This window comes from Dendropsophus ebraccatus, chromosome 3 (genome assembly GCF_027789765.1).
Source record: "Dendropsophus ebraccatus isolate aDenEbr1 chromosome 3, aDenEbr1.pat, whole genome shotgun sequence".
Taxonomy (NCBI): Eukaryota; Metazoa; Chordata; class Amphibia; order Anura; family Hylidae; genus Dendropsophus; species Dendropsophus ebraccatus.
The window spans coordinates 22,333,714-22,356,014 of NC_091456.1; the positions used below are offsets into that span (position 1 = coordinate 22,333,714).

A 22,301-nucleotide genomic window follows, 5' to 3' on the forward strand; every position below is an offset into this window, starting at 1 on the left:
AAAAGTATATAGAGCAAAAAATAAGCCCCCCAACCAGCCCTGTAGGTGGAAAAATTAAAGTGTTATGGCTCTAAAGCCCCTATTACACGGGGAAATGTCTGGGAGTAAGCAAGCGTTGATCTGTCAGGACAGGCTCCCAGGACGATCTTTAGATCATCCGGAGATCCCATAGGAGATAGCGGCGGTCTGTCGCTCCTATTACATGGAGTGACGGCAGCAGATTGTTGCTATCTAAAGGCCCTATTCCACGGAACGATTATTGGCCGTATTTGGCCGATAATCGTCCTGTGGAATAGAAGGCAACGATCAGCCGACATCATTCATGTCGGCTGATCGTTGCGGTCGTTTGTCTTTCAACCATGTTGAAAGACAAATGACTGTGATAGCAGCGCTCCGCTGCCGTCGCCCTCTATGGGCTGCCTAGACGATCTAGCGATCATTGGGGCAGCCCCCCCCCCCGCACTCACCCGCTTGCTGCCGCGGCATGTGATTTTATGGCAGCGAGCAGGGAATGAGGAGCAAACGAGTGCTGACAGCGCTTGTTTGCTCCTCACAGTCGGCCCGTGGAATAGGGCCTTTAGGGTCCATTTACACAGAAAGATTATCTGCCAAAGATTTGAAGTCAAAGCCAGGAATGGATTTGAGAATTTCCTTTATGACCTGATCTCTGTTTATAGTCTGTTTCTGGCTTTGGCTTCAAAAATCTGAGAGATAAATCTGTCTGTGTAAGCACAACATAAGTCATTTGTCTTCAAGATTGTTGTCTTCTATTACACTAAGCGATTATCGGCTGCAATGGCAGGTAATCGGCCAAATACAGCCAATAATCGCTTTGTGTGATAAGGCCTTTAGAAGGTGAGTAGAACACTGCTTCATTGTGACCTGAACACCCGTGCATTAATGACCTTTGGTCATGAAGGAGTTAAACACACATGTAACCAACAGAAATGATACACATACTCATTGTATGCTTAGATATGCAAACATTTATTTCTACAATACTCATAAGTGGACAGAGGATATATAACAGTATGCTCCCCTTTGGATCGATGACCAAAATACTGAACAGAATATGTAGCTTTATTAAACATTGGCAATGTATATTGTATCGGACACAATTTCCTTTAAGCTTAGGGAATAAGTGACTCCCACAATAGGCAAATGCCACAGGCCAACCTTAGAAAGGAATGTTAACAAAAAATAAAATATATATTTACTAGTATAAAACATTAACACTGTAAATGATAAAAAACACACACATTTAAATAGGCACACAAACACAATCAGATAGACAGTATACATATTAAGCAGTAGGCACTGGATTGTATAATATAAAAGAGTGGCATCCTATAATGAAGAGTTTTAGCTCCAATTTGTAGTTAGAATAGTTTAAAATACTGTAAAGAATCATACTAGGTTTAGTAAAAAATAAAATAAGTTACATAGGCCCTTCTTTCAATGAATACATGTTTCCCAGAGACAGAAAAGGTGGCAAAGTAATAACTGTGCCTCCTTACACATAGCTTCAAGCCTCTGGGAACAAAGAAAAGAAAAGGATTTTTTTCCAACTGGAATTAAAGGAGAAATTGACAGGAAGGCAGGGACAAAATAAACAAAGTATACTTACCTATCCTTGTGCCGACATAGCACTGCTCCCGGGTCTCGGTGACAGCCACCGGGTTTCTGCAGCTCCTTCAGTTGAAACGTCATTAACCTGGATGATCACTTGCCCACTCAGCCGATTAATAGCTGGCACGCGATCAGCCGGGCGGTGACGTTGCAGGTGGGGGAGCGGGGTACATGAAGTACCCAAATGACGGCCAAAAATGACACCCAGCAGCCATCAGCAAGACCTGGGAGCAATGGTGGAACAAGGACAGGTAAGTATACTTTGTTTACTATGTTCCCCACCCCCTTGCCTTCATGGTTTTCTTTTATTTTCATGGGACTTCTCTTTTGAAGCCCTAAATTATTGAAATTTTGTTTGTTATTTGCTCTTTCCAATTCCCATGTTACGACAGATGAACCTAGTACTGGATACGGATAAAAGCTGGAACAAGGCAGGATAATGTTGGTCTCCTACTGACCATATAATGTGTTATGACATGCATCCATGAAGCTTTACATTACTTTTATGTAAACCTAATTAAAAAAAAAAAAGTTTCACACTACCTGGCAAGAAGCTAATGTAACTATTTATTTTAATACATAACTGTTACTATCTGATAATATACTGCATACGTTTTCTGAATGTGATCCCTTGTGTGAGAACTGCATGGAATGCTCATGCTGATGACCGCACATAGGCTGTCCATGACCTGTGTATCTAGAGCAGATGGTGCCCTGGAATACTTAGAAAACTTTCCAAAAAACTTTGGCACAAAGTATACAGCTCCCAAATAGTTGTAACACAGCTTTGCGTATAAGCCAATAAAAGTCTGTAACAATGTTAATGCTGCCCGATCTGAGGGACATAAAGTAAGGACAAGCAACTGGAATATAAAAGTGTCAAATACCTGTTAATATAAAGTAGTTTTCATAAAAACTGAGTACAGCACTGGGGTTCTTTCGATGTGCGCACACTGTGGAGTCCTCGTATACATAAACTGCAGGGTCACCTCGCTCTACAGTCACTGAGTAACAACTTTCTCCTTATTAGGGTGCGTTCACACGTACAGGATCTGCAGCTAATTTGATGCCGCAGATCCTGTACGTGTGAACCCACCCTAAGGGTACTATTAAACGGAGCGATTTTTAACGATTAACGACTAAAGATAAAACGATCGCAAACGAGCGAACGAATGTGGAATTACAGCGAACGATTAACAATAATTTTAGGTTCAGATCTAAATCAACGACATACGAACGATCTTCTGATCGTTGCCTGCAATTACACAGAACAATTACCGTTTAATTCTAACGATATAACGATTTTTTTACACGATAATCGTCCTGTGTAATAGGGCCCTTGCTAAGCATAGGAAAGAAGCATGCATGAGCTGCAGGCTAACTCCATCTTTAATATTGCAGTTGCTTGTTCTTACTTTATGGGGCTCCAGAGTGTGTGGATATCACTCAGAGGACTCCAGCCTCTCAGGAATCCGCACCTGGCAAGCTGCACACTGACAAGGAAAGGCCCCTTTTTTCCATCTGGGTTTCCACACGTGTTCGGAATGCAATACTAACCCCTTCCCCCCCCAAGTTCTCTGCCAATAGCCGTGCAATATTGACAGGACTACTGGCAACTTCATGCAGCTATTGGAGCAAAAAGAACTGGGGGAGTGGATTGCACTGAAGACGAGCGCAACCTGAGCATGCTAGAGTCCGAAAGTTTGGCATTTAAATACCGGTGGTTGCAGAAGTTGAATGCAGCCCTGAGGCTACCTGGAAAACATGGATTCAGCCTTGACCCCTATACAGCTGGACTCCCAAGGGCTACAGCCTTGTGAATGCACCAACCAGTGAGATCTGCCTCCCGTTGGCTTGTATAAAAGGGCCCTAAGCATCACACACCTATATTCACTGTGCCCGTCACTACTTTAGGCTCCCCATAAATAGAGCAGCATAAACCTACTGAGTTTCCCTTTAATAAAGACAACCCCTCCCCTCAAAACCTACAGGGATCTTGTCATTGTTATTTTTTTTAAACAAAAACTATTATTTATTCTGCACCATCAAAACATTGTGCCCTTATCAATACATGTGCTGTGTTATGGGTATAGCAGCAGACACATTATAATAGCACGGCTGAGAATACAGAGGATGTGTCCTCCTTTACTGACAGCGTATATTACAAACTGCACCCACCGCTACAGTAACAAAATACTCTGCAGTCTGTGACCTCCCATGCTGTAATTTATATATTGGCCACTGCAACATAATACTGAGAAAAGTAGGGAATAGACAGTTCTTTCTTGTAGTCGTACTGTCTAAATGGTATGTGGACCCACAACCTGCATCACTAGGATATAGAATATTAAATACAGCGTGTTTTGTCCCTCAATGCCTCAGGGAAATGCTTATTGTGATCTGAAGGAACAGATCTCTGCTAATGACTTGGAGATTTAGAATAAACCCTACTGTGGGGTTAAACAGTCTACTACCTTTACTTACAAAATGTCCTGAGATTGTTACATCAGTAAGAAGAGATATCAACCTGCATGGTCTGATGGAACCTCTGCCCCCCCACCTCCAAAATCAAACAAGGGTTCACCCTCCCCACTTCCATGGGCCAAATAGTCTTCTAAGACTTTAGCAGGGTCCCGAAGAAAGACAACCAGCACTGTGATATTGTCACTAGAGCCTGCCTCTTTAGCAGCGGCCACCAGCCTTTCAGCAACACGCTGTCCGTCTCCACCATTCTCTTGTAGATGACCTAAAACAAGGCTAGGAACCTCAGAGGATGACACTGCATCGTAAAAACCATCGCAAGCCAAGACCAGGAAGTCATCGGTGCCACCAAGGGTATGTGAGGACACATCTCCTTCTCCAGACACGTATGGCTTTTGATCAATATCACCTGGAAACAGAAGAAAAAGGTCAGTATTTTACAGGGAACCATAAGGCTGCTCCTACACAGTGCAGTACAGTATCAAACACTGCATGCAGTTATTTATTACACAGTTAAAGGGGTATTCCAGGAAAAAGTCACTTTCCCCCTATCCACAGGGTAGAGGAAAAGTAATTGGGGGGGGGTTTGGGGTCCCACCGGTTCTGTTATGAACAGAGACGGGGGGTACAGCACGTGACCGTGGCTTCATTTATACAGAGCGACGGAAAGAGGCAAGTATATCCCTCTTCCGGGGTACTTGGAGCTTTCTGTCGGCTCTATAGGAATGAATAGAGCTGAGAGTCACATGCTGTACCCACAACAGAGCCGGCGGGCCCCATATAGATATCAGTGGGGGTACAGAAGTCGGACTACCCATTATCTCCTACTTTTCTCTCATCCTGTTGATAGGGGAAAAGTTAATTTTTTTCCTGGAATACCCCTTTAGGCTGGGTTCACACACTGTATACTTCAGGCAGTATTTGGTCCTCAAGTCAGGTCCTCATAGCAACCAAAACCAGGAGTGGATTGAAAACACAGAAAGGCTCTGTTCACACAATGTTGAAATTGAGTGGATGGCCGTCATATAACGGTAAATAACTGCCATTATTTCAATATAACAGCCGTTGTTTTAAAATAACAGCAAAAATTTGCCATTAAATGACGGCCATCCACTCAATTACAACATTATGTGAACATAGCCTTTCTGTGTTTTCAATCCACTCCTGGTTTTGGTTGCTATACAGCCTCACAAATACAGCCTCAAATATACATAGTGTGAACCCAGCCTTAGGGTGCGTTCACATGTACAGATTTGACGGTGCAGATTTGAAGCTGCAGATTTTCTTTAAATCCTGTACATTATGCAATATTGCAATAAAATTATTACTGCAGTAATGCAATGAAAATGCATTTGTGAAAGCAGCTTGAAGAGCTGATGTCTCTCCTACTCTCATGTTTCATGTGAATGAGCTGCTATCTGTAATGTGTTATTAAAAACTGCAGGTATTAATACAGTACTGCACTGTGAGCGGCCTAAAAAGTTGGAATGGTAAGGTAAGTGAAAGGTTTTGCGGTATGCAATCATCAGCCATCTTTTTGGATCCTTATGAAACTGCATCCACAGTTCCTTATGCTGCAGTAGCAAAAATGCAGCGTTGTCCGGCTCATTTGAATGGGACAACATTGCAGCTACTGAAGTACAACAACTGCAGGACGAGCACACAAACATTGTAGAGGTGACAGTGCTCGCACAAGTGCCGAGGCCTCTTCAAGCAGCTGATCGGCCGGGGTCCCCCAACAACCTGATATTGATGGCCTATCCGGAGAAAAGGCCATCTATTTTTTAAAAAGTTGGATAAAAGCCAAAAAGGTTTGCTCAGGTGCGGTTTGACTTTTCAGATCTACACTGATGTCTAGACATAGCCGAGCACTTCACTCCCCCCATTATAAGTCTATGGAGCTCATCCCATGCAGTGAGCAAAGTGCATGACTGAGTGCTTTCCCAGGCCATATCTAGAGATCAGTGTTCAGTGACTGTTCTGACCTTAATTGATCAAAACCTTTGGCATCTCAAACTTTTTCATCTTTTTTCCTATAATAAAAAGGTACCATCTGCAACAAGGAAACCACAACGCAGTAGATTCCAATGGTGCCAGACAGCACTCGTCTCGAGTTCAGGTGTGGTTTGCAATTAAGCTCCATTTACTTCAATGGAACCAAGCGGCAAAACCTGCACCCAAACAAGAGCGGTGCTGTCTCTGAAAGAAAGTGGCAATGTTTTTCTAACTCTAGATAACCCCTTTAACCCCTTAAGGACTGGGCTAATTTTTGTTTTTTCCTACTTGTGTACATAAGGCCATAGCAGTTGCATTTTTTCACCTAGAGACCCACATAAGCCCTTATTTTTTGCATCACTAATTGTACTTTGCAATGACAGGCTGATTTTTTGCAAAAAATATGCTGTGAAACCAGAAAAAAATTATATGTGTGGTGTGGCTTTGTATATAACAGAGCACCAATCCATCAGATCGGTGCTCTATTATAATGGTCTGCTGCAGACCATGTAAATAGATTGCCGAGCCGGGATCAGCGTCATTCCAACGCTGAGCCCCAGCCAGTTCATTAGAACGGATCTCCCCTCCGAGATCCCCCACTAGACACCAGGGACAGGGGGCACATAGACTATACAAATGCAGCTGAATAGTTAATTAGCCGGCCGCGGCGATCGGCCACTGCGGCTAATACCTGCGGTCCCTGCCTGCACATAGCAGCCGAGGACCGCGGGCTGCAGAGAGAGCCCTCTCTGTTTACCCTTAACGGTCGCATGACGGGTATACCCGTCAAGCGTCATTAAGGGGTTAAGGGCCTCTTACATGGGCCGATTATCGGCATTAAAGGGGTACTCCGGGCAAATTACATTATTTAAACACTGCACTTACAAAGGAAAGTTATATAACATTGCCATTTACACTCATTAGGACAGCTGTAATGTTACCCGTTTTTCAAAGAATCAAAGTCCCACAGGAAGTTCTGTAGTTTAGGAAGAAGGAAACACATCACGTCTCAATGCTGTTCCACAGGTGCCATATTGAGAGGTGATGTTTTTCCTCTCTGTCACAGGGAAACCCGCTCCTCAACACATCCTCTGCCCGCCCCACTCCTCCTCTGCCTGCCCAGAGTAATTGTGAAGGAGATCTGCAGCTGCTTGCTGTCAGCTGCTGGACTATGAGTTATAGCTGAATCTGGTGTCCGAGGTCTCCTCTGCTTCATAAGCACAATCACCATCATCAAGTATCAGCATGGCATGATGGTGGGGGTTGTATGTGTGTAAGCTGGATTTGCACAGCTTTCAGAACTACTACCACCACCATTGTCTCTTGGACAAGATGCTGGTAGTAATTTTTTCAAGCTGTGCAACTCCAGGTTGCACAACCACAACCCTCAGCATCATGACATATTAAAAGTAGACAATGGTGGCTGTAGTTTGTATTCACTGGACACCCAAATAAGGGGACTGGGTTGTCAGTATTTACCATTACTGCTTGTGTAGGGCAGTGATTTTCAACCAGTGTGCCGCGACACATGGTCAGGTGTGCCGTGGGGAAAATTCCCCAAACTATAGTGCCCCTGTGTTTTGTTCCCTGGCAATGCGCAGCGATCAGTGGCTGATTATAATGTGGGCGGTTGCGTGGTGTGCTGCGGCGGGCCGTGATGCACACATCCAATCAACGTGTGCGCTACGGCACGCCGCAGCGCACCACGCTCCCGGTCTCCGCTGATTGGAGGAGCACATCCGGGCCCTGCGGGCAGCCAGTAGGTGCGGCGGACAGCAGCGGCGACCATCTCGAAGTGGGGGAGAGAAACCTGGGGATGGGGGAGAGAAGTTTGGTGGAGAAAAGCAGGGGGGAGAGAAGTATGGTGGAGAGAAGCACAGGAGAGAAGCATGGGGGAGAGAAGCACAGAAGAGAAGCATGGGGGAGAGAAGTATGGTGGAGAGAAGCACAGGAGAGAAGCATGGGGGAGAGAAGTTTGGTGGAGAGAAGCATGGGGGAGAGAAGCACAGAAGAGAAGCATGGGGGAGAGAAGTATGGTGGAGAGAAGCACAGGAGAGAAGCATGGGGGAGAGAAGTTTGGTGGAGAGAAGCACAGGAGACAAGCAGGGGGGAGAAGTATGGTGGAGAGAAGCACAGGAGAGAAGCATAGGGGAGAGAAGCACAGGAGAGAAGCATAGGGGAGAGAAGCACAGGAGAGAAGCATGGGGGAGTGAAGCACAGGAGAGAAGCAGGGGGGAGAAGTATGGTGGAGAGAAGCATGGGGGAGAGAAGCAGGGGGGAGAAGTATGGTGGAGAGAAGCACAGGAGAGAAGCATGGGGGAGAGAAGCACAGGACAGAAGCATGGGGGAGAGAAGCACAGGACAGAAGCATGGGGGAGAGAAGCACAGGAGAGAAGCAGGGTGGAGAAGTATGGTGGAGAGAAGCACAGGAGAGAAGCATGGGGGAGAAGTATGGTGGAGAGAAGCACAGAAGAGAAGCATGGGGGAGAAGTATGGTGGAGAGAAGCACAGGGGGGAGAAGAAAACAGGCCCAGGTTTCACACTGAGTGAGTATAAATACATTTAGAATCTATATTATTAACTATATGTATGATATGTACTGTTTTAGTGTCATTTTGTGCCATTTTGGTTGGTGGTGTGCCCCGGGATTTTTTAAGTATAAAAAGGGTGCCGCGGCTCAAAAAAGGTTGAAAATCACTGGTGTAGGGGACTAAGCTGTGCAGTGGGAGGGGAATAAATGGAGGGAGGAAGGGAATAGAGGAGCTAGGGATGGAGGGCGGGGTTGTGGCCATGTTTGTGGGAGGAGGAGGTGGGAGGTTTACAGAGGCAGGCCAGGGAAACAAGGCATTGTGGGGACTGTAGGAATATGCAGCACACAGACACTGGTCCAAACAGGAAGCTGGAGATGTAATCAGTAGCAGCAGAGAACAGTGCAGGGGGCAGCAAGAGCAGCCAGAGTGGGAAGAAATGTGACAGAGGAAGCCAGTAACCTTCCCCCAGTGTGTGAGGAGTTTAGATTTTACAGGGGGTGCCTGGAGTACTCCTTTAAGTGTTGCTATAAATGTTCCTTCAGCCAATAATTGTCCCATGTAGAAGTGACAGCTATCAGCTGAGGAGTGGGAAAACGCCTGATCACATCTTTCGGGCAGGCTTTAAAATGTATTGCTATGGACCGCACATCTTCCTGTGTAAACAGGGGATGTGCGACTGATAGCAAATTGAAACTGACATTATGCATATATCTGTGTTGTCAGTTTCCAGATCACACATGCAGTGGATACTAACCAACAGTGCTGCTGTGTGATCCAGCATCCTCCTCTCCCGCCCTGCTCTCTGTTCACCAGCAGTATCTTCAGGCCAGACAGCAGGATGGGGGGACTGAAGAGTGGGATGGCGGATTACACAACAGCTTACACACTAGGTCAGTAGGCACTTTATGTGTGATCTGGAAATTGATAGCATGGATATATGCATCTGTGCTGTCAGTTTCCATGGCCGTACGAACGATAAAAAGATTGTTTGTGCAGCCTAGACACTGAATTATGCCAAGTAAATTGAGGCTCACTGGTGTCCTTGCACGACCCCGAGTAAAAGGAAATTTAGTTAACACTAATTTCAATTTGATCCATGTCATTTTAGGCAAAGTTATAAAAATTACTCACCTATTGCCCTGGACACAGCAAGAGTTCCATTAACTCGCCAGCACCCCATAAAAGTAACACAGCCTCCCAGGGATTCTATTCGTTCACGCTCATCCTGTAAAAGAATTAACGTGAGTAATAAAGTAACCCCCCCCCCTTTTAATAAAGAATTAATAAAAAATAAGGGAATGAAGAATGATGTAGAGAGCACAGAATACCTCTCTCTCTGGCTTGTGGGGCTCCATGAGAGTCACTGGATTCCCTTGTCGTACCAGAAGAGCTTGAGAGTCACCCAACCATGCGACATGTAACCGCTCACCTTCCAACAGTGCACACACTCCTGTAGTTCCACTGCGCAGTCTCTGTAGGACATATAGAAGCTTTAAAATCAGAAGACACTAAATATAAAATCACTACATATCTCATAAGTGGTATATTATAATAGCACCAGAATAGCCAAGAATATGAGCAAAATGCTTTAAAAACATGCATCATGTGGCCACCAGAATATTGGATTGGTGTCATAACAGTGTGTATGCAACTTAGGGCTGCTGTAGAGTGGGTCCTTGCTGTTACACCCCCTCTTATCCATACTGTCCCGCAAGGTGGCCCTGTGTGCAGGTGCTAAAACTGCCCAACGTCGCCTGTACTGTGGTGACCATTAGTCAAGCACAGTTTCAAAAGACTTTGTTTTCAGCCGATGGTCCTCTAATACCTTTATAACCCAGATATACCCACAGAAAGTTCAAAGGAGGCTTTTCCAGTCATATAAACCTCTCCAGTTTCTAATGGCCTATGCTCTTAAAAAGCATGAAGAATTAGTCCCTGTAGCTAACAGGTCGAGCACTTTAGCTCTGCAGTATCACCAGCAGTCCCACCATTACCATTCCAACAATTCTGGTTAAGGGTGGTAGCGTTTAGTAAAGCGATCACTTCTACTCAACTTAAAAATGACCCATCTGTCTTATTACTCCTAATTCTGCCTTGGGTGATAAAATCTCACAGAAAGTCCCTGGTGCGTTTCCTTCATCAGAAGAAGGTGTGCATGCCATGTAGTGCAACCAAAAAAGTGTCAGATAGTGGTTCCTGATATATAAAAGCTATATAAATATATAAAGCTGTGCAACATTCATATGTCTCCCCCGGACTATTGGAAGAGGTCACTTTTACCACATACTAATGATTTGGGATACATTTAGGGTGCGTTCACACGTACAGGATCTGCAGATTTGATGGCTCAGACTGGAATTGCTTTGAATCTGCAGGTTCAAATATGCTCCATCAAATCTGCTGCAGATCCTGTATGTGTGAATGCCCCCCAAAGGGGTATTAAAGAATTAAAAAAAGTCCCGGAAAAATAAAAAAATTACCGGGTGCAGGAAATAAAGAAAGAATAAAGAATGTATACTTTCCCGTCTCCATGCCCCTGCAGCACCGCACTCCCAACTCTGACAGTCACCAGATGTTATTTTCAAGTGGACAATCCATCATCCAGGTCATGACTTTGCAGCAGCAGGAGCTGCAGGAAGCCAGTGGCTGTCAGAGAGCAGTAAGGTAGCAATGCAGGGCATGGGGATGGGTAAGTATACATTCTTTACTATGTTACCACACCCCTCTGCCTGAAGGTGATTTTTTTTTTCTGTGGGACTTCTCTTTTAAATTTTTAGGCTATGTTAAAGGAGAAGGGGAAATGCACAAAAAGTGCTTTTTTCCCTCCACTTACTACTGCATCAAGGCTTCACTTCCTGGATAACATGGTGATGTTACTGCCTGGATAACATGGTGATGTCACGACCCGACTTCCAGATCTGTGCGAGCTGTGGCTGCTGGAGAGAATGATGGCAGAGGGATGCTCAGTGTCCCTCCAGTGTCCCCCTGCCATCATCCTCTCCAGCAGCCACAGCCCGCACAGCTCTGGGAGTCGGGTCGTGACATCACCATGGTATCCAGGAAGTGACATCACCATGGTATCCAGGAAGTGACATCACCATGGTATCCAGGAAGTGAAGCCTTGATGCAGTAGTAAGTGCAGGGGAAAAAAAAACACTTTATGTGCATTAATAAATGTATATTGGTGATTTGTATAACTTTTGGGGGGGGCAATAAAATAGTTTAATAAAACTTTCGCTGGACTTCTCCTTTAACACACAGTCCTTCTGTATTAACTAAAGAAAGGCCATTGAAAACAATGGCAGTTCTTTTCAGCCCATTGTGTGGTGCGGCCATGCAAAAGAATGATCATGTCATTAATAACGGCCACTGTTCCACAAATAGTGGCTGTTATTAATCTTTCATGCACACACGTATGCAGTCAGTTCATCCGTGGTGTGTATGGGAATAAATGCTTAAAGGGGTACTTTTTCGCTGGGACCTGGGAGGAGGTGGCCGAGGGAAAAGACGTCCACTCACCTCCCCGGTTACAGCGGCCGGGTGCCGCATCCTGGTGTCTGACGCGGGCCTGAGACGTGACGTCTCAGGTCCGCTCAGCCACTGAAGGAGGTGGGATCTGTTTCAAGTTCGCTCAGATCCCGCCTCCTTCATGGAGTGGCTGAGCGGACCTGAGACGTCACGTCTCGGGCCCGCGTCAGACACCAGGAAGTGGCCGGGAACCGGGCACCGGAGCGCCGCGATGCGTCCGCAGACGTCTTTTCCCTCGGCCACCTCCTCCCAGGTCCCAGCGAAAAAGTGCCCCCACGCTGGAGTACCCCTTTAATTGATTTCCATACACACCCCAAAAGGGTCGCAGCTTTGACAGCTGCAGGAACATACAAACACCTCTCGGTGTTTGGCCAGTATAACCTTAATATGTTGCTGCCCTTGGTGAGAACATAAACAGACTATTCTTACCTTTGAGGTGGTATTGCTCAGCCAAAGGCCCAAAGATTATGCAGGAAGCAAAGAATAAGGTAAGAATAAGCAGTTTGTTATGTTCTCAACAAGGGCAGCAACATAATAAAAAATTATTTTGAGCAGAGCACCCCTTTAATTCTAACACTAAGCAACAGTCTCATGTCTCCTACCCCCAGTGTGGATTTATTAGAACAACAGTTTTAGAAGCAGCTCACGTGTTTACCTCTCTTCTTGCTCTTTTAAGGAACATGGCATCTGTACGCTGAAAGGCTTCCTTTAAAGCCCTGGCAGGATCTGAACTCAGTGCTTCATGGCGGGCCACCGTCACATGGACGTGGGTAGCAGCATAATTAGCAGCATCTATTCCACCGTGCCCATCAAAAACAGCAAAATATGATCTCTCCACACCATCCTAAAAAAGCAATGCATGCCTTATGATATAGTAGATTTAGAATGCAGAAGCACAATCATGTGCAAAGCAACAAGATGTGCAAAGCTTGGTTCCCTTAAACCAAACATTTTAGTCTATCAAAGATTTAGTAGAAAACAGCAAAATTCAAAATTCTTTACCGTGAAGCCAAAAAGCTCATTGAATTCCAAGAGCGATACATGACGATCTTCCATTTTCCTGCGTGTGTTGCGTATTGCGTGAATAGAGACATACAAGCTGCGTTTGGTGGTTGGTGCCAGAGGTAACTGTATCTGCCACTTACTGCCAACCTCTTGGAGACAGGTAAGGCAGCGCTGAAGTAAGGCATCAAAGAGGAGAACTACAGAAAAGAAAAAAACACAAAACATTAAGTACATAGAAATCTAGTGAATTTGTATCAGTTTAAATAATTTGACAAATTCCCCTGAATTCTAGAACCCTCAAAAAAAAAAATTTTTTTAAGCGCTTTTTCCTAGCTAATACACTGACACAGTCACTCAGACATTTCATGAAATGCCAAAACCGAAATCATTTTGTTAAGCCGTTCTTTGACATTTAGCGTGGCATGTTCCAAACCAACAGAGGGCGCCAACACACCACAGTATAATTCACCAGACTGTATTAATATCTCAGTGGATACAGAGTGAATTTTGCTCTTCTTTACAGAACATTTTCTTTATATGTACCAAGTCTACATGTTTTCCTACTATTTACTCCCCCTTCCCCCTCCCCCCCCCCCGCTCCATCTGAGATTGGAATATTTCAGCACCATATACGAAAATCTGCATCGATTTCCAGACTTGATCTCTCGCTCACTATAAAGGCTATCAGTCATAAGCGAAATTTGGGGGGGTGCAGGGGGGGCAGTGGCTCCTGGGCCCACACTGGCAGGGGCCCACTGAGGTCTCAGAGGCTTAATGCTGTCTGCAAAAGCTATTTCTTTTGCAGACAGTCTGCAGAGCGATGAGAAAGAACCTGTGGTGATGTCATAAGGGGGCAAGCCTGAGAACAGGAGAGGATTCTTGTGGATGAAGGACCTGTGGTGATGTCATGAGGGGGCGGGGCTGAGAAGATGCTGGTGCATGAAGGACATGTGATCATTGTCCTCTTATATCTCCTCCTGTAATGTGATAGATAGATAGATAGATAGATAGATAGATAGATAGATAGATAGATAGATAGATAGATAGATAGGAAATGGATATCTAGCAGCTCATCACATATCTTGGATTGTACATGTATCACAACCAGCTCACCCCTTTGAGGCTATGTTCACACTGCGTATGTTTCTGCACGTAGTTTTGAGGTTGATGCGTTCGCTTGAAAGTATACGATATAAGGCCGCACAGTGCACACTACGTATGAGCTTACGGCTGGATCGTATACGGCGCCGTGAAAAATAAACAAGACCATTGTTTGAGGACGGAACTGTTCCAACTCACGGCCGTGGATTTCCATGCGGTCCCATACGAAGTACTTATTTCAGCCAAATTGAACTTGATTTTTCGATCCAAAAGGTTCTGTGAGTTTTATTGGGCTGGGCAAAGATTTCCAAGTAAATGACCGGTTTCAGATCGCTTCGAATCAAGCTAGGGAAGCATAACTGTACTACGGGCTTACGTTCGCGGTTCGTACGCATCCGGCGCATGGCGATTTTTCCCACGCCCGTAGTTTCAGCCGCACATGTACGGCTGAGTACGAAATGCGGCCGGACTCATACGCAGTGTGAACATAGCCTTAATGTCTAAAAACATATTACCTATACCACTATTATTTTTAGGCAAAGATAATCTGGTTAAAAGGGTTCTCCAGAATTAAGAAAAAAAAAACATAGTTGCTTTCTTCAAAACAGCGCCACCCCTGCTCTTAGGTTGTGTGTGGTATCACAGCTTGGCACTATTCACTTCAGTCGAATACCACACACAAACTGAGGACAAGAGTGGTGCTGTCTGTGGAAGAAGGCAGCTATATTTTTCTAATCTTAAGCACTTTAAAAAATTTTTGTGGTTCTATATGTGAAATGTACAGAAGCCTCTTACACTGCTCTTTATCCTTATCCACTATGAGTAATGTAGAAGAATATTCCCTTTATTATTCAGGAAGCCTTGTCACCTGCTGTGGTTCCCTATGGGTAACGTTGGTTGGGGGCCCACTCAGACTCACTCGCCACCCTAGGCTGAACCCCTAGCTACGCCCCTGCTATCAGTGTATATTAAGCACTCATGGCCCGTTCTCTTCCTTCTTCCACAGAGCACTTCAATAACTTGGGACAATATATTTACATCCAATGTAATGAAAATCCAGTTTTATTACCTTGTCTTATAATCCGAAGAAATTCTAATAGATACAATAGTAATAATCACATATAATTCCTGGTCTGTTACCATCAGTCATACTTACCCTCTTCAGTCTGCACATCACTTTCTGCTCCTTCCACCTCATCCTTCTTCTCAACAAAGGTTTCCAAGTCGGCCTGCAGGGTCTGGTGGACGGCGGCTCTAACTAAAGAGGCAGACAGCCAAGGAGGACCGCTCCTGCAGAGAAACAGAATAGTCATTAGACGTCTAACTAGAATCTTTATAGGTGCAGAGTAAAACAAATGTCTCTTTCATCATCTACATTTACAGTAAAATCTATTGTCTGTCCATTAGCTGTAAGGCTCTGTTCACACTGGTGTTGTGGTCATAGTGACATGTCAGAAGTTCTGTGGGTGTCCAGATACGCTCGCAGATCGTTAGAATAAAGGGGAAGAGGTCTGGGACTGCGTGCGCTCTATCTCCACTCTAAACAGCTGTAACAAGTGATCTACGAAATGGAAATCTATGGGAAATCCAGCAATTCTATATAAAGGAAGTCCTATAGACTTCTATATAATCGTACACTACCTGCTGTAGCTGTTTAGAGTGGGCACAGCAAGGGAATTCACACTTTCTACCTGTCCGTCGCACAATATTCTTACAGTGTATCTTCACGCTGTTATATGTATTTATCCTCAAAATATATTATAAGGGACAAGAACAAGGCAAAATAGCACGTTATAAACAAGACTGTATAAAGAAGCCTGTGTCCATATACATGAAAATATGGCCAATATAGTAAAATGTGTCATCTATAAAAGCCACTAAACAATACACCCCCCTGCTTCATCCCACGCAGTCCTAACCACATCCCATCAACTTACAGACATTAATACCAATGCGGTCCTGGTTACCAGATCATTTCCTGTAACGTTCAGGTCAGGAAGCGCTGCCAGAAGACGGAAGCCCAGCAGGAAATGTTGTCACAGAAGGAAGTCTGCCGCGGACAACGCAATTGTGATACATAGGAAGCCTGGCTAGAACAACAGTGGCAGGGATAAAGAAAGGCCAGGACAATGGCCAGCCATGTGGCGAGCAGGAAAGTGGGAAACATTTGTGTAGCTAAAAGATAACCCCACTATATACACATATATATATATATGTTTTGTTCAGACACAGGCTGCTGCCCAACCATGAAGTCTTACTTGTTCATCACTAACTAAAAACTAAAAAAATTTGGAGAAGCCATAATGCTGCTCCGGATCTGACGTATCTGACAAACAGAACCTCTACCAAGCAGAGATGTAATACTTACCTTGTAACTAAATGAGTGAAACAAGCTCAGTCCAGCCAAATACTTCTCATACCAAGTGTTCCCTCCGGGGCATCCTGAAACAATGCTGAACAGCAGTAACCGGGCTGTAGTAGGGATCAGTCTCCTCTCCTGTGATCTATTTCTAACACGTAGAAATGTAACCTAAAGGCATCCCTACAGTCGCATACCTTGTGTACAGCACTAACACAAAGAGACGGAATGGAATCTGATCAGAAACTACAAGCCGCTACACGACCGGCGAGGAAACAGCATCAGGTGGTATCCACAAACGCCACCTGAAAGTGTCACTGTCGTTTAAATCAATAGTCCAGGCGATTTTAAGAAACTTTGTAATTGGGTTTATTAGCCGAAAAATGCATTTTGATCATGAAAAGCAGTTTGAAGCTCTCCCCCCTGTCTTCATTGTTCTCTATGTAGAGGGAAGGGGTGGAGGGAGATGAGGCACCAAAACAGGACAACAAAGAGTTAATTTACAGCTACATCACCGGGCTCTCTCTGCTGAGGTCAGCACTGACCTCTCTGACCTCTAAATAGAGGCTTTCACACAGTTCCCGCTGTGAAATCCTTTGTTCTCTGCTGCCGACTAATCTCCCTCCTCCCCTCTCCATACAACAGACAGGGCACGACTGATGTAAGAGATTTGAGATGTCCTGATAATGAGCAGTGAATGAGAGGGGGGGGGGGGGGGGACCTGGGGAAAGTCTTTTTGAATGAAGATAATGGCATATTTGCCTAATAAACCCAATTACAGAGTTTCTTAAAATCGCCTATTGATTTCTGTAAAAAAAAAAAAAAGAAACAGTGACACTTGAAGGCTAAAGGCCCTATTACACAGAACAATTACAGACCGTTCAGGCTGATAATTGTTTAAGGCCCCGTTACACAAGGCGATAATCTGACCAAAAAGGCCGATTTGGCAGATTATAATGGTCCGCTCTCACGGAGCGACAATTCGCCCAATCGATTGTTTAACAATTTTGAAGCAACGATTTGGTTTTTATAACGATCAACGATTAGAAAAAGAGATAGTTCTCTATCTGTATGCCTTATTTCATAAATGTATCACTTGATATATATATATATATATATATAGATATATAGATATATATATATATATATATATATATATACAAAAAACAGTATTGAGATCATTTTTTTAGATCGCTTAAGCCCATCTCACAAACAGGGTGAATCTTTGAAAGACTACACAAAGCGATCTGCGAATTTTTAGTGAACGACCATCGACGATTAGGGAACATGTTGAAAGATCACAATGAACAATTTCTCGCTCGTTGCTAGATTGTTCGCTGTGTTTACACGAGCCGAATATCGCTCAAATTCGAACAATCATCGCTCCGCGTAGACACACCATAGCTCCATGTAATAGACAGCAATCAAAAAGATCCGAAGAAACAATCAACATCGTTGTCTTTTAACATGTTGAAAAATCGTCGGCCGCCAACTAAGCAACTACGTATAATTGTGATACATCGCTACATGTAACAGTGATGTGTGGCCGACAGCTGATGACAGTACAAAAAATAATAAACATTACACTTACCTGTCCACGCTCCCCAGTGTTCTTCTGCCCCCAGCCGCCACTGAAACTTCTGAGCCGGTCTCTGCAGTGACAGGCTACGCAGGAGCCTGTCGTTTCAGAGACCGACTCAGAAGTTTCATTGGTGGCTGCAAGGAGCAGGCTTCAGGTGCGGAGTCCCAGCTCGCGCCGTGCGGCACATGTACAGTGTTCAAATGCAGGTTAGACAAATCTAACCAGCTGATATGTCCTTACTGTATGTGGAGCGCTGATTATGAAGGTATGTCTCTTACCTTCATCCTCGGCGCCGTTGCCCTGCAGTTTGTAGTGTAATCCTGCGTCTGGTAAGGCCGTTTGGAGCACTTGGGGAGGGACTACCGATCCAGCCCCCCATTGCCATCTGTTTCATTGATAATCATTAGAAGGGGCGGGCCTGTTGGGGTCAGCAGTCCCGCCCCCAGTGCTCCAACAGGCTTTACTAGACGCTGAATTAAACTACATGGAAACAACGCTGAGGATATCGGTAAGATTGGGGGCTAGGAGCAAGTTATAGTCGCCTAACCTGCTGAATTACCTTTTGAAACTTGAAAAAAAATGCATGATCAAAACAATTTTGCCCACCATTATACCCTTCAATTCAATTTAGAAAAAAATCCAAACCTATAATCCTAATATTGAATTGTATGGGGGCTGTGGTCATAAAAGAGTTAAATATGTTTCAAAAGGGAAACTCTAGGAAGGTGGAAACAGCAATGTATGTCAGGTATGAGGGCTGGGCGCTGTCACACCACACCACAACCTTAGCACACCCTCCCCCGCTATGGAAGGACTTCCCAATAGTTTATTATTATTATTATTATTATTGTTATTATTATTCTGTGAGGCTACGCACAATATTATGTGCTGGGGTCACACTTAGTGAGATATTTTACTGAAGATGCTGGATCACACAGCGTGGCTAAAGGCCGGTGCGCTCGGCATCTGGAACCTGGCAGCATGGATATATGCAGGCGATGGTTTTATCCGCTCAGTTCATGAAAAGTAAAGTGTGAACCTAGCCAAAGGCCTTCTGTTCCGATAGGTCTCCTATAGTCAGATTGGGAAGGCCACAGTCTGCCACAGTCTGTAAAAAAAACTGATCCGTTTTATCTTGTCAACATAGCGTGGATAGGCGACCTAACCAGCCGTGCAGGAGACAAAACCGAGTAGGCACAAATATATGTCCTACCTGTAGATTTATTAGACCCCCTGCTGCTACAGAAATCCATCTGTATCCCTGCCATTGTGTCACCCACATGTTGTTGGGTTGGCAAGTGCCCAGAAACCACTTAAGTGCCACAATCACAATTTGAATACAGCATCTAAGGAGTTAAAGGGGTTGTTCACCAAAAATGTATTTGCTTTCAAATCAACTTGTGCCTGAAAGTGTCAGAGATTAGAAATTTACTTCCATTACTTATTAGCTGTATGGACTGGTCTGGGCAGTGACAACCACCTCCACTTCAGATGCGGACCTGTTCAGCCAATCACTGTGAGGGAGCATAGCCCTGAAAGTGCCGGACAGCAGGACCGGAAAAACAATGTCACAGAGAATCCAGCCATTCCCTCATCTAGAGGTTATTACAGGACCATGCAGGGACTGACAGGTAGTCGCCATACTGTGATGGGCACCTAGGTGTTATTACAGGGGCTGACAGGTAGCCGCCATACTGTGATGGGCACCTAGGTGTTATTACAGGGACTGACAGGTAGCCGCCATACTGTGATGGGCACCTAGGTGTTATTATAGGGACTGACAGGTAGCCGCCATACTGTGATGGGCACCTAGGTGTTATTACAGGGACTGACAGGTAGCCGCCATACTGTGATGGGCACCTAGGTGTTATTACAGGGACTGACAGGTAGCCGCCATACTGTGATGGGCACCTAGGTGTTATTATAGGGACTGACAGGTAGCCGCCATACTGTGATGGGCACCTAGGTGTTATTACAGGGACTGACAGGTAGCCGCCATACTGTGATGGGCACCTAGGTGTTATTACAGGGACTGACAGGTAGCCGCCATACTGTGATGGGCACCTAGGTGTTATTATAGGGACTGACAGGTAGCCGCCATACTGTGATGGGCACCTAGGTGTTATTACAGGGACTGACAGGTAGCCGCCATACTGTGATTGGCACCTAGGTGTTATTATAGGGACTGACAGGTAGCCGCCATACTGTGATGGGCACCTAGGTGTTATTATAGGGACTGACAGGTAGTCGCCATACTGTGATTGGCATCTAGGTGTTATTATAGGGACTGACAGGTAGCCGCCATACTGTGATTGGCATCTAGGTGTTATTATAGGGACTGACAGGTAGCCGCCATACTGTGTTGGGCACCTAGGTGTTATTACAGGGACTGACAGGTAGCCGCCATACTGTGATTGGCATCTAGGTGTTATTACAGGGACTGACAGGTAGCCGCCATACTGTGATTGGCATCTAGGTGTTATTACAGGGACTGACAGGTAGCCGCCATACTGTGATTGGCATCTAGGTGTTATTACAGGGACTGACAGGTAGCCGCCATACTGTGATTGGCATCTAGGTGTTATTACAGGGACTGACAGGTAGCCGCCATACTGTGATTGGCATCTAGGTGTTATTACAGGGACTGACAGGTAGCCACCATACTGTGATGGGCACCTAGGTGTTATTATAGGGACTGACAGGTAGCCGCCATACTGTGATGGGCACCTAGGTGTTATTATAGGGACTGACAGGTAGCCGCCATACTGTGATTGGCACCTAGGTGTTATTATAGGGACTGACAGGTAGCCGCCATACTGTGATGGGCACCTAGGTGTTATTATAGGGACTGACAGGTAGCCGCCATACTGTGATTGGCACCTAGGTGTTATTACAGGGACTGACAGGTAGCCACCATACTGTGATGGGCACCTAGGTGTTATTACAGGGACTGACAGGTAGCCGCCATACTGTGATGGGCACCTAGGTGTTATTACAGGGACTGACAGGTAGCCGCCATACTGTGATGGGCACCTAGGTGTTATTACAGGGACTGACAGGTAGCCGCCATACTGTGATGGGCACCTAGGTGTTATTATAGGGACTGACAGGTAGCCGCCATACTGTGATTGGCACCTCGGTGTTATTACAGGGGCTGACAGGTAGCCGCCATACTGTGATGGGCACCTAGGTGTTATTACAGGGACTGACAGGTAGCCGCCATACTGTGATGGGCACCTAGGTGTTATTACAGGGACTGACAGGTAGCCGCCATACTGTGATGGGCACCTAGGTGTTATAACAGGGGCTGACAGGTAGCCGCCATACTGTGATGGGCACCTAGGTGTTATTACAGGGACTGACAGGTAGCCGCCATACTGTGATGGGCACCTAGGTGTTATTACAGGGACTGACAGGTAGCCGCCATACTGTGATTGGCACCTCGGTGTTATTACAGGGGCTGACAGGTAGCCGCCATACTGTGATTGGCACCTGTACACATTAGACCTGTCATTCCCAATGGACTCTCTATTAGAGAGAACCCCAGCTGGTGTATAACTACTACTCCCAGGAAGCCCTGACTGGGAGATGTAGTCCTGCAGCAGTAGGAGAGCCCCGGAGTATATATCAGCCAGGTGACTATGGCGGGTGGGCCCCCCGACCTCCCCGGTATAAGGGGACACAGCGCCCTCACCTGCCCCCCAGCAGCCGCAGCACAGCCTCGGACAGCTCCCCCTCCGCCTCGTCACGGCTCACTCTCCGGTTCTGTGGCCTCGGTTGGCCCTCGGGTCCCGACAGGTCGTGCAGTACCGCAGCCAGCAGGTTCCGTGCCGCCTCCTCATCTATAACGGCCGCCGCCATGCCGCCGGGTAGCGGCTACTTCCAGTTCGGTGCGAGGACCGCCCGACGTCGGGCCGTCACGTGACGAGTGTGGAGTCACGTGGTGGCCGCGGTTCCTGGGAGGGTGCGGCACCTGGTATACTGTGCAGCCCGTCCTGCAGGCAGAGAACTAATGTAACAGGCGCACATAGCAGATCCATATAGAAGGTTGTGGGGAAAGTTCCAGGATCATTTTTTTATTTTTTCATGG

The 22,301-nt window shown here is 45.6% G+C and overlaps 1 protein-coding gene across 1 annotated transcript; it reads right to left on the minus strand.

Moving 5' to 3' along the window:
- Positions 1-501: 501 nt before the first annotated feature.
- Positions 502-22,128, minus strand: PPM1F (protein phosphatase, Mg2+/Mn2+ dependent 1F). Its single transcript, XM_069961105.1, has 7 exons — positions 21,906-22,128; positions 15,427-15,560; positions 13,167-13,366; positions 12,820-13,008; positions 9,965-10,108; positions 9,768-9,861; positions 502-4,519 (listed from the first exon to the last, which is right to left on the minus strand). The coding sequence occupies exons 1-7, from the start codon at positions 22,070-22,072 to the stop codon at positions 4,152-4,154; spliced, it is 1,296 nt and encodes a 431-aa protein (XP_069817206.1). The 5' UTR covers positions 22,073-22,128; the 3' UTR covers positions 502-4,151.
- Positions 22,129-22,301: the final 173 nt, after the last annotated feature.

Coding starts and splice junctions, on each gene's coding strand:
- PPM1F (XM_069961105.1), bottom strand. CDS start 22,072: ATGGCGGCGGCCGTTATAGATGAGGAGGCGGCACGGAACCTGCTGGCT. Junction 10,109..12,819: donor TTAAAAGAGCAAGAAGAGAG/GTAAACACGTGA, acceptor TATGTCCTACAG/AGACTGCGCAGTGGAACTAC. Junction 9,862..9,964: donor CCCACAAGCCAGAGAGAGAG/GTATTCTGTGCT, acceptor ATTCTTTTACAG/GATGAGCGTGAACGAATAGA.